The following is a 13370-nucleotide window of genomic DNA, read 5'->3' on the forward strand; positions in this document are numbered from 1 at the left end:
AATGATAATAATAATATTAATAATAATACGAATCATTAATAATTGGCACACAGGCACACATTAAAGCCTCATTAAATAAAAACATACCTTTCTGTGCAAATGTGTGTGATGCAGGGGTCGTCTATGTCTGCATGAACAAAAAATACTGAGAGTTTTAGAATCAATGACTACATTGTATTAATAATGACTTTACGCGTAACAATGCAGTACCTCGGCACCATTTAGTGCATCGTGTGATGCAGAAGATGACGTTGAGACACAAAGAGAGGAACAAGGCCAGAGACAACGGCACCAGATATCCGGAGATTTCTACAAAGACAAACACAAAAACAACAATTCACGAGTTTTTATTTTATTTTGTGACAAATGAAGATGTAGGTACACGTTTCTATACCCTGGACCATTCCAATCACTGACTTTAAAGATGTGGAATTGAAGCAAAACATTTTTAAATAGTCGTTATAGTACCAGAAATACACAATGTATCTATTTCAGCTAAACAAAACTGACACATTTCATAGGAAATTCATTATTCCAACAGTTTTATTGTAAATGTATATTCATTTCTAAGTTGAATAAACCATTTGATGATATTATAACGCTAAGTAGGGCCGACTGTGACATCGACAAACAAGTTATACCGTGTGAATTATGGCGGTAATGTAAAAAGAGCATTATGATTATCGTCTCATTGTGTTCTATTTTCATCTGATTGTTGTATTTTCATCTCATTGTGTTCTATTTTCATCTGATTGTTGTATTTTCATCTCATTGTGTTATATTTTCATCTGATTGTTCTATTTTCATCTGATTGTTGTATTTTCATCTCATTGTGTTGTATTTTCATCTGATTGTGTTTCATTTTCCTCTCATTGTGTTCTATTTTCCTCTCATTGTGTAGTTTCACATGTTTGTTCTGTCATATTCGGTGACGCACGCTTCAGAAAGTATTTAGCTTCTTCCTGTTTCTGTGGTAAAAGCTACAAGATACACAAAAGATGAAGAGTAGATAAAGAAAAATAGTTTTTTATTGTCATTGTTGTTAAACAACAACATTTGGTCTGATGGCCCACAGCCAGCCGGTGGCAGAACAGAGATACACACATACAGGAAACAAATACACAAGGATAAAAATGTACAGATAAAAATACACAAGAGGAATACAAGTGATATAATATGAAGACCAATGCAATGTAGCACTATTAGATACAGGTTGTAGAACTAAATCTCATTTTTAGAAGATCCTACCTGGAGGCATGTTCCAGCCGTCTTGAACACAAGTGGTTGTCTGACACGATTGCTGTGAGGGCATCGCCGCGTCGAGTCGGTGAGGTGTGTGTACGCTGTCGTCTGTTTTTACTTTGCGTTTCTTACCTCTCTCGTGTCAGTGCTTTGACAACTGGCTGCTCTTCAGTTTCAAACAGGAAGCAACGTAACCTCATTCTGAGGCACTCTGCAGTCACGTCGTGAGGTACGACACTAAATCTAAAATAAATGACTATCTTTGGATGAACATGGTTTTATAAATACCTCATTAGCAAGTTAAATAGATTTATTGTGATAAGAAAATGTCAGCATATAAACAAACAAGCAAACATGACTTTTCACCCTAAAAATGTAACATTTTCATTCCATTTATTTGTGAGATTAGAATATTTACACGTTTTGGAAATTAAAAAAAGTCCCCAATTAAAGCTTTAATTTACTGAATTAAATCTGAACTTAAACCTAAAACAATTAGTTACACCTTCTTCATCAGTTTCCTGAAAGCGAGCAAATATTCGACAAGCACACTTGTGAATTTGAGTTTTTTAATACAGTATAATTGAGTTTTATATATTACCCGGGCTGTGTGTGTGCTTGGGGCTTCAGAGCTACAGTGTGTATATCAAGAGTTTAGTTCACCTGACACAAAGTATAATTGTTGCTACTGTGGTCGGAAAAGTCTGAAAAAAAGCAGTTGTGAAAGTGTTTGTGAATGTGTGTGTGTGTGTGTGTGTGGGGAAAATGTTTGGTTGCTGATACCGAATCAAGCGAGGCCCACTTAGCGGGGTCTACAAACTAAATGAGCTTGTCTCAAAATAAACAATCATTCCGAAAGCACATATATTTTTTATAAAACCTGTAAATACTCAAAATTATGAAAATCTAAATTAACATTTCCAATTTACACTTCCTGTGTGTGTGCGTGTGTGTTTGTGTGGGTGTGTGTGTTTGTGTGTGTGTGTGTCGCAGCCATAAGAGATGAGAGACAGAATTGTAAAGTAATTCAGCCAAATAGTTCCAACTGTGTTGTTTGTCTGGAAATATTTATTCATTGCTGCATAAGAGATAGTAGCTTGGACTTTATCAAAAAAAGGACAATGTATACGCATACCATAAAAAAAGAAAAAGTAAATAACACAAGCACCTTCAGTGTAATTGCTCAATTTAAATGCTCAATAGACTTGTACTTTCTAGTCCTGCGAGCATTGAAGGCATTTTGAACACTTCATGTCATTCATCCATTTATACACCGACGCCCTCTTTACACCCATCCGTTCACCGTAGGCCCCGCCCCCCTGACGCCAATATTCTACTTTAAAGATGGCCCACTAAACCTCAGTCAAATTAAACCAACTCTTATTTTGAAAGCTTAGCAACATGATTGTGTTTTTAGTTTTACACCACTCCTATACAGCAGCCCATAGTCGAATTAAACCAACTTTTATTTTGAAAGGTTAGCAAAATGATTGTGTTTTTACACCACTGCTATACAGCAGCCCATAGTCGAATTAAACCAACTTTTATTTTGAAAGGTTAGCAAAATGATTGTGTTTTTACACCACTCCTATACAGCAGCATAGTCGAATTAAACCAACTTTTATTTTGAAATGTTAGCAACATCATTGTGTTTTTACACCACTGCTATACAGCAGCCCATAGTCAAATTAAACCAACTTTTATTTAGAAAGGTTATCAACATGATGGTGTTTTTACACCATAGCTATACACAAAGCATACAACCCCCTCCAGTGAGTCACACATACCACATTTGGACAGTTGTCGTTGTTGTGACCACAGTTTGACCATAACTGAAAGTGATTTGTAATTCTGCATGTGACCAGAATAGGATACACACTAAATTCCCACAGAGACGTGCAACGCGTCGAGCGTCATTGATAATATATTAAGCATTACACATTAACGCACATGTGTTTCATCTCTAGAGGTTCAGTCACAGAGTTACATCTCGAATATCGTGTTGAAATCTCTTGGTGTCTTGCAGCTGTATACTTGACTGGAGGAGGAGGGGGTTTGAATGGAGGCGGTCGATCCATCCTGCAGGGAGAGAGAGAGAGAGAGAGAGAGAGAGAGAGAGAAATGTATTTAAAATATACTGACAATTTCAATAGTGCATTTCAAATATACTTTCAAAGAAATGTATTCATATAAAAAGTATAGGCCTACTAAATCCACGCTTTCACCTATTTTAAAAATTCAACTTTTAAAACATTTCAAATAATTGTACAATAGTATACTTTCAAGAAATATATCATAAGAAAAAATCTATTAAGTGTAAGTTATGTGCAATTACTTAAATGTACTTCTTTAAACCTTATTTTCAAACATATTTTTTGTATATGTCAAAATATTTCCTCTAAATTAGCATTTTATTTCAACGTACAATGTATTTAAAGCTGATAAATACAGTTTAAATTTAACTTTTTTTGTAATAAGTAAGTCAAACTTATTAATGCTATTATTTTTAATCTTTCTAGCAATGGCACAGGTCAATATCTGTGCATACATATTGACTCATGCCATTGCTAGACACGTTTGAATGATCTTGTGTTTCTATTGGTAAACAAAGAGAGAGGGATGAGTGCATCGCTCTGAAGAAGCAGCTGTAGAGAGCATCGTCGCATGGAGAGAGTTTGACCTCTTCTTCCTTCGTCCCGAGTAGAGAACGCCAGCCGTAGTTATCGATACCAGGATCGGAACCATGATCAACGACAACAACAACAACAGCCGCCGCGCACCCCCGGTACCTGGGAAGCAAATTCAGTGAGGGAAAATAGAGCCATTTGGGAGGACAGCAACAGATACAAGATATGTTTCTCAGATATCAATCAGAATGCAGACTCCCAACAAATATGGATAATACTTTTAAAGCTACAAAACCTTTTTTGTTGTTGCCTTGTGGCAGAAAAAAGTGTCTTGCCCCCCCCCCCCCCCCCCTCAACGGGTGGCAGTCAGAAGGTGACTTTTTATTTTTTAAGCAAGATTTCTACCTTTTTTAAAGCATCTAGCCAGAGGCTGATAAAAACTGGAATATGCAAAGCCTTCATATGTGATGAAGATGCAGATGGTGAAGTCAAATAAACTATTATTCATCTGTATTTTTCTTAAGAGGATCTGGCCTTTGAGCATTTAGCGCATTCGACTATAACTATTTGCTTCTTTTCAATGATTTTTTTATTGTTTTATTGCTGGTACTGCTGCTGCGCGCGGCCTTTTAGAGCGAATAATGTGCCCCAAAACAATCTGAGAGCGCCGCTAAAAAGCCTTTTTCAGGCAAACAAAGATGTGGTATTGATTATGAACGGTTGATTATTCTCACAAATTCTAAGAATGTTTGACTCAAGTAAGGAGAATGCAACAATAATGCCACCCTGGATCAAATGTGTGTGCACAATAGTAAACATCACCTTCATCCTCGATGACTACCGTTGTATTCCCGGAGCTCAGAGTCGGGGGCGCGGCAGGATTTCCTCCCATGGACTCATTCGTCGTCTCATACGTTGATCTGAAAACCTCGTGACCGTAACTTAATGTTGTGGATAGATTGAAGGCCACCGATTGGTCAGATAGAGGGACCGTGTTAGAATCGCGAGTTGGGCGTATCTCCCGCTCATCGGAGTTGTTCAAACGATACGGGTCGGTGTGTGTGAGAGGGGATGGCGCGACACTGACGTGTGTATTGGTGAAGGAGGTCATGGGGTCTTCAGCTGTGACATTTATGGCGTTTGGATTCTCATCTGTTACAGCAGCGCTCATATTCACGGTCCGAGTTACATAGGCGTCAGTTGTTGAAAGCCCATTGGTGGGTGATGTGGCGAGGCCCTCCTCCGTTACGTTGGACTGTGATGTGGCGAGGCCCTCCTCCGTTACGTTGGACTGTGCTGGCACCGTCACAAGATCTGGAAGTAGCAAAAACATGGAATAAACGTGCCGTCAGCAAAGCATAAACCATCCACTGTTGGCACGGCATCAAATAGTTTATGGAAGCTTTCATGGTGTTTACACTAAATGTAGGCAGGAACATGTACACGTTGGAGGCATTCAACTGATTGGCATATTTGGGAAAAACTTTTATTCAACTCATATCTGTAAGTAAACACATGTAGCTGCTTAGTTAAAAGCATAACAACTGGAACTTGTTTATTTCATGTGAACAAAGGGAAATGTGGGTTGTAGTTTTTCAGGAGGAAAAGGAGTCAAATCATGTGCTGGAGACATTTTTTTTTTGACTTCCTGGACTCTCTGCCGGGTTGCCTGGCAACTGTTACCAGCTAAGAAATAAATCCAGCACTTAACCTCGAATAAAATGTCAAGTGTCAATGTTACATATTTGGCTTTTGGTCCACGTTTCCCCAAAAAATGTTGAACAACAAGCCGTGACATTGGAAAGTTGAATGTGGAGTTGGAACTAGAAGTGATGCACACTGCAAAACTTAAAAAATACCCACGGTGCATAGTTGAACATCATTAAAATATGGACAGAGTTGGCATTTACGAGGCCACTCTATGCATAATCAATCAAGTTATTTTTTTGTTGTTGTTGCCTATATTGTCCGAATGACCCGAATCAATACCGCCTTAGGATTAATTATTAATTTATAATTCATTTAATGTTTAATGTCGGTGTTCGAAACAAAAAGAAACAAACATAAAGTTAACATGGAAACAATATTAATTCTAATTAATTCTAATAATTTTCTGGGTTTTGGCAAATTGAACCCAAAGGGTAAAATATGTTAGTAAATATAAAGTTAACAGGAGGTGATGCACATTGAAACTTCAAAATGACCCAAAGCGGGCATAGTTGAACATCATTGATTCGGGTCAAAATGACCCTAAGGCAACACAAGGGTTAAGAAGCTGCACCGGGAAAACCACGGGCGCAGATTCCTGAGGAACGAGCGTGGCCATGAATTGCAAATACAACCGTATGGTGTTAATGTATTCCTAATTATTGAGTACTGTAGTGACCCCCGTTGCTTATCAAAAAAGGTCACTGTGGTTGCTTGGAGGTTTAGTTTTGACTCGTGCAATAAACAGATGCGATGTCCAGTTTGTAATGTGAATAGTTATTCATTTATAAAGTTGTATGGCTTTTAACACAATCCAGAAATATATGCTCTTTGTCCAAACCCATTTGTCTGTTCCCCAAAAAATGCATGAATTTAAAAAAATGACGTCACCTGTTCTCCCACGGTCAAAACACTTTTTCTTCTTCTTCTACTGCTTTTTCTGGCGGCTGGCAAACAGCTTTCGGGTGCATTACCGCCACCCACTAATTTTGAGCGTAATGAAAGTGAATATTTTGAACTCAAAAACCAACAAAAATCAAACAAAGAAACACAAATAAAAAATAAAAGTAAGATTAATTCTGAGATTAGTCGTGTTATCTCTAAATATAACTAAACAAACGGTATGCTCCTGCCTCCTGCCAAATTAGCAACACCTGGCCCTCTTGCTCCCCCTGATAAATATTGGCCTCTATCTTAATTGACAGTGGCGCTACGCCCCCTAGTGGTGGGAGGTCCAACTAAATAAAAACAAACAAAATGGCTCTTACAGGCACTTTAGATAATCTGTTTTGCATCAGTTGTTTTCAACTTTTTGTTTTCTTCCCTGCATAGCCCCACATTCACACCAGGACATTCATTTTAGCCTGTGTACCCCATTCGATATAACGAGGAGAAGCATATTAAACACAATGCTGCGTTGCATTGTGATTAAATGTGACGTGTTTCAAGCATCTCATTTCAGTATTTTTTAATCCTTCATTTGGACTGTACTACTCCTGGATGTCCAACAGATTGTGCTCTCACCAAGAGTCAGAATACAGAGATGACGTTTAATGCTGTGTTTGTTTTTGTGGTTTGACAGTATACTTTCACAGTAGACTAATACCTTTTAACGCATTACAATATTAATATATTTATAATTTGTTAATAATATATGAAAAGTTTACTTTTGGAATATTATTAGCACAATATTATTATGTTTAGAATGTGATTATCGTCTACCAAAATATACTTTTGGTATACTTTAATCACAATATTAATATATTTAGAATGTTATTATAGTAAACCAAAAGTATACTTTAAAGTATACTTTAAGTGTACGATTAATATATATATAAAAATGGCATGAGAAAGTTTACTTACTAATTACACAAAATGTGGTATATTTAAACTGTATTTATCAAATGTACTTTAAATACATTGTATTAATGCTAATTTAGAGCATACATTTTGAAATATACAAAAATATGTTGAAAACAAGTTTAACCCTTGTGTTGCCTTAGGGTCATTTTGACCTGAATCAATATTACACCCTCCCCCCGCCTTAGGATTAATTTGACCCCATTCAATGTTTAATGTCGGTGTTCTTTCGGTAGTCAACAAACAAACATAAAGTGCCTCACACTTAAACTTGGAAAACAATATTAATTCTAATAATTTTCTGGAGGTTTTAATTGCTGGCGTCAAATTGAACCCAAAGGGTAAAATATGTTAGTAAATATAAAGGTAACAGGAGGGTGAAACATTGAATCGGGTCAAAATGACCCAAAGGCGGGGGGAGGGTGTAATATTGATTCGGGTCAAAATGACCCTAAGGCAACACAAGGGTTAAATAAGTACATTTAAGTAATTACACAGAACTTAGAATTAAAGTAAATTGTTCTTATAATATATTTCTTGAAAGTATACTACAGTACACCTATTTTAAAGTGCACTAAAAGTTGAATTTTAGGTGAAAGGGTGACTTTAGTATACTTGTTATATATTTGCTGAAAGTACATTTCTTTCATAGTATATTTAAAATGTACTACTCACATTTTAAGTGTATTTTAAATACATTAAAGGGTACCTGTAGTGCAAAACAACAACGTGCTACATCCATTCGGCGCATCAAATAAATCATATTTACCCCGCCGCTATTGTCAACAAGTCACGCATAGCCCGAGGCTTTACATTTCTTTGTCAACATTCCGAGTCCATGAACGCTTCAGGGCGCAGCCATTTTGCTAGTTATTTACTCATGTCAAAGCTAACTATGACGTTGAGTCGTTGAAAGGAATTCAGCCAATCCGAGCCAATTCTACACGTTGCTTCTTGGGATAGATCGGTGGCCTCAAGAATTACACAATCTATATCAGGGGTGCTCAATACGTCGATCGCGGCGACCTGCCATTCGATCGCGGCGCAGTATTGGTAGATCGCATGACATTAAAAAAAATTGGCCCGCCCCCCTGTCACTTTCTCTATAGCGCCACATTACAGCAGCAGCATGTCATTTCTGTCTCGTGTTGCGTTGACAGTCCTCTGCCCGCCGTCTCAAATGCGCCCTCCCGACCGACACGGGTGGCGCGGCGCACGGACGGGGCAAAAAAAAAAAAAAACCCCCTCACGAACATGTCGGCCGATCATTGCATCAATGAAAGAGATCTCCAGCGCTGGCTTATGCGCGATGTAGCTATCAAGCTCACGCTTTTGTGTGAAGCAGATGAGGTCTAATGACACTATATCATCGGACATAAGTTCGTGCTCTTTACAACAAATGCACTCTATGTCTGTTTTTGTGGCACACCATTAACAACACCAAGCGTCCCCGACTTGCGCGTGCACGGTCCGCGCGGTGAAGCATCTGGTCCACGGGGCGGTCTGCATCAACTTCATCAGAATCATCGCTGTCACAATTCACTAAATGGGGATAGTCTGCTTTTAAAGGTTCAAACAAGTATCCAGTTGCTGAATCAGACAATCTTTCATCGTCCATATTATCAATCTCTCAGCATTTGTTTGCGAGCGCTCGACGTTGTTTATATTGGTATCTGAACACATCCGCTGTGGCTGGCTGTCGATCTCTCAACGATTTGACGTCACACCACCGGCGCCATATTCAAGCACCAGTGCAATGAAGCTTGTCGGAGTTGAGGACTTTGAACAGCCTAAACTACGTATTGTTATTGAATACTGGACCGTCAGTGCATGAATAACCTTTAGAAACACATTATCTTTTGATCTGGCTACATATTCGCTTTCACTACAGGTACCCTTTAAAGTATATATTTTGTTCGCCTGCGTAGATCCGAAGTCCTCTCCTGCTCCTCCTTTCTATGTGGGTTTTGTTTTGTTTTTTTACTTTTGTGACAGTTGGAAATTCTCATGAGAAACTTGAATATATATAAAATATGTCCTGCCTCGCTATTTCATTTTATTGTATTGTATTGCATATATATTGTTAACATATTTGCTGCTTCTTCAAAGAAATTTCCCCCTGGACGATGAATAAAGTACATATCGTATCTTATCTTAACACAGGAAGAGAAAGAATACAGCTGAGGATTGCTTTCCTGCACAGGCACCTGAAGGCACCACACCAGTAGGGGGGCAAGACAACATGCAGTTTGGTTGTTTTACAATTTAAAAACTGCAAATACTGTTTTTGTGGAGCTCGGTCCCACGAGGCAATCGATTTGCAGCAACACATTACTCGTTTCCTCTCTTAAACCTTTGTAGCTCCCAATTTGTAGTTATACCAATGCGTTCTCGTAACACGGCCGGCAGCTCCAACATCCTTTTGAATCTCTATTTCCCTTTTTTTGCTTATTAAAAAAATGAAATGGAGTGAGCTCGAGTATAATAATAATAACTAGAACGGGCACTCGGTAGAGCGCATACCTTCACATATCACAAGATTGGGCATTGAATTATGAACATTTTGGCATTATTTGCATGCCAATTGGATATAAATTGACCGTGCTATGGTAAAAAGAACATGTTGACCTTTTCATGACCTTGACCATGACCTTTGACCCGATCGATCCCAAAATCTAATCAAATGGTCCCCGGATAATAACCAATCATCCCACCAAATTCCATGCGATTCAAGAATATTTTGACCTTTTTCATGACCTTGACCTTAGACCCGATCGATCCCAAAATCTAATCAATGGTCCCCGGATAATAACCAATCATCCCACCAAATGTCATGCGATTCGGTTTAATACTTTTTTACTTATGCGAATAACACGCATACAAATAAATAAATAAATACACGGCGATCCAAACATTACCTCCCGCATTTTCAATGCGAAGGTAATGATAATAATAAACAAGTATCATCTCTTCGGTCGAGTGCAGTCTATTAAGTCGTTCAGTCTCTGGGACCCTCTACTGGATTGTGGAGCTCTGAGGAAATGATGAAATTGAGTTTGACGCCAGAGACATAACGGAAAATAAATGTGGAGGCTCACCTCTACTGAAGCTTGTGGTTGCTGTTCGCACGGTGACGGTAAACTCTTTCTGCAGACGTGCGTTTCCTGTGCTGCTGACAGTCAGTGTGTACACCCCCGTGTGAGCCTCAGACACACACCGCAGCTCCAGAGATTCATTGTCTGACACCAGCGCCTTGTTCTAGGGCAGAACGAGATTATAAGTGTATGAATACCTTCTGTTTTTCCTCATACGGAGATCTTTTGGGGTATTGTAGGTTTTCAATGTCGGAGGTAATCAAACCATCTTGACATTTCAATGCATGACAATTAAATTAAGGTCAGACATGGGGCTGATTAACGCATTTCTCTGATACCTTGGTCCACGTGTACTTTGCATCAGGGATCATCGTTCTGCACGTTATGGTCACATTTCCTCCAGAGTGGACCTCGACTGCGCTCTCCGCATCACACTTTATGTCAACATCATCTAATAGAGAAGAAAATGTCCGATTCATTTGGATTGACAACACAATACTGGTTATTTAACCCTCCTGTTACCTTAGGGTCAATTTGACCCCATTCAATGTTTAATGTCGGTGTTCTTTCGGGTCAATTTGACCCCAGGCTGTTTTTCACTGTCAAACATATAAGAAATATCAACTTTTTTATATATTTAAAGGGCTATTTAGGTAGTCAACAAACAAACAAACATGAAGTACCTCACACTTAAACTTGGAAAACAATATTAATTCTAATAATTTTCTGGAGGTTTTAATTGCTGGGGTCAAATTGACCCCGAGGGTAAAATATGTCAGTAAATATAAAGGTAACAGGAGGGTTAAACATTGAATGGGGTCAAATTGACCCTAAGGCAACAGGAGGGTTAAAACATGAATACAGCATAACAACACTTAGCTAACACAATTCTGTCAGATGCAATACACATGAACAGCCTCTTCTGCCTCTTTTGGGTTTATAACACCCCTTCAGGACCCCTCAAGGACCTGCATCATTGGACAAGTAAATGAGTGATGAGGCCAAATAATATATAAACAGAGAGATGACAAGGCATGGATTACAAAAACCTTTTGGATGTGTTTTCTTTTGCAATTATTACATGTATTTGCTCAGAAGCACAAAAGTATTGATGTTGGCATGAGGATAAAAAGTTACTGCACATGTCTGGTTGTGGTTTGCAGGTATGTGGCTCTGCATGTACTCGCCTCCATCTTACCTTTGATCTCTAGCTGTATTCTCCTCCGGAAGGAGCCCTGAGGATAACTCGCAATGTCACAAATGTAGATACCGCTGTCCTGGGTCGTCACCCCGTAGAGTTGAAGAGAGGAGAGAGACGTGTTGTTAACCTGCATGGTGATGTTAGGCCAAAACAGAACCAGTTCTTTACCCGGGCTGTACAGAGCCAGCTTTGTGCCCTGGGGTTTGTTCTTCCTCCATTCGATACTGACGATATTGACGATCTTGAGATCGGGGATCTTTTTTATCGTGCAAGGCAAGGTGACGTTCTGGCCAGCTACTGCCTCCATCCTTTCAAACTTTAACCCCTCCGCCTCCTGACGCCCTGTTGAGCACATCGTATGGCGTTGGAAGAAGCAAGAACAGCGAGGAGACGTGATTACATAACATCGCGTGTCGTTTAGCAGACGCTTTTATCCAAAGCGACTTACAATAAGTGAATTCAACCAAGAGTACAAACTCAGAAAAACAAGAATCAAGAAAGTAACATTTCTTCAAGAAAGTCGAACTACAAAAAGTACCGTAAGTGCCATTTCAGTGCTAATCTGTGTTTTAATACAGATATCCATAATCCATAATCACTTCCACTTTGAAGTTGGTATTACAGACATATGCGATGGTAGCATGATACTGAACCACCGCGTCACACAGCCAATACACATGTCCAACCCAGATATCCCATCGTCATGTGCCATTATATATTACGCGACATGACGACAGCACATGTGGTCCAGGATTACCTTGAATAATTGAGGCACAGAGCAGGAGGGAGAAGGCCGTTCCCAGGGCGGCCGCCGCCACGTCTGAGCTCCCCGGAATCATAACGACCAATCAGACAGCGGGTAGGCTGTTGACTGAGGTTCAAGAGCGGGGTAGAGACGGAGAGACAGACAGCAGGATGACTTATCTTCACAGGAAGCCACACAGAGCGAGTCATATGTGAGCTGTAGCTTTGTGGTGAAGAGCAGATACTTGCAGTAGAAAGACATCGCTGCAGTGCTCGTGGTTATGTACTTTTTTTATTCTAGACTAATTAACAGAATGCAGATAATTGACTCATTGGATTTGACATTAAATCACTGATGAGTTAAAACATCTATGAAGAAAGATACCAAGAGAACACAAAAAAGACTGAAAGATTAATGCTTTATCTAATAAAACTTGTTTTTATGTGAGTCGAGTATAAAGTATAAATGAATATGTGCAGGTTAACCAATTAAATTATATGGTATTTAATTAATTTAATTATGTCAACTGGGATTTTGTAATGAAACTCAAAGTTTGTTTTAGTAAAATGTCTTTATGAGAAAATTAATACAAATAAAAATGGAGTCTTGCAGGCGACAACAGAGGGATAAACCGAACACACACCTGCAGATGTGTATCTATGGTGTGTGTGTGTGTGTGTTTATTTGAGCTCCATCTGTTGGTCAACACATACTCAAGAGAAAATTTCATCTGGCAATCCTTTCCTCTCCTCCTCCGCTCGTCATTTGATTTATCTTCTATTCAAGGTGAGCCACTAACTTGCATTAAATACTAATAAAAATGATATATTTAAAAAATATGATGAATTGATTGCTTTATGATCTGGCCTTCACATGACAGCCGTGTTTCGTCC

At 38.9% G+C, this 13370-nt stretch overlaps 1 protein-coding gene across 1 annotated transcript; it reads right to left on the bottom strand.

The window, feature by feature from the left end:
- Positions 1-2288: 2288 nt before the first annotated feature.
- On the bottom strand, positions 2289-12603 carry si:ch1073-15f19.2 (T-cell surface protein tactile). The gene is made up of 7 exons (XM_056411802.1): positions 12490-12603; positions 11730-12074; positions 10870-10982; positions 10535-10694; positions 4692-5183; positions 3923-4031; positions 2289-3321 (listed from the first exon to the last, which is right to left on the bottom strand). The coding sequence occupies exons 1-7, from the start codon at positions 12569-12571 to the stop codon at positions 3177-3179; spliced, it is 1446 nt and encodes a 481-aa protein (XP_056267777.1). The 5' UTR covers positions 12572-12603; the 3' UTR covers positions 2289-3176.
- Between the last annotated feature and the right edge of the window lie 767 nt (positions 12604-13370).

This window comes from Pseudoliparis swirei, chromosome 3 (assembly GCF_029220125.1).
Source record: "Pseudoliparis swirei isolate HS2019 ecotype Mariana Trench chromosome 3, NWPU_hadal_v1, whole genome shotgun sequence".
Taxonomy (NCBI): Eukaryota; Metazoa; Chordata; class Actinopteri; order Perciformes; family Liparidae; genus Pseudoliparis; species Pseudoliparis swirei.

What these genes read in the sequence shown, in the direction of transcription:
- si:ch1073-15f19.2 (XM_056411802.1), bottom strand. Translation starts at nt 12,571, where the DNA reads ATGATTCCGGGGAGCTCAGACGTGGCGGCGGCCGCCCTGGGAACGGCC. An exon ending in CTGTGCCTCAATTATTCAAG is followed by an intron (nt 12,075 to 12,489) that starts GTAATCCTGGAC and finishes TGTGCTCAACAG; the next exon opens with GGCGTCAGGAGGCGGAGGGG. An exon ending in AATACAGCTAGAGATCAAAG is followed by an intron (nt 10,983 to 11,729) that starts GTAAGATGGAGG and finishes CTTCTCTATTAG; the next exon opens with ATGATGTTGACATAAAGTGT.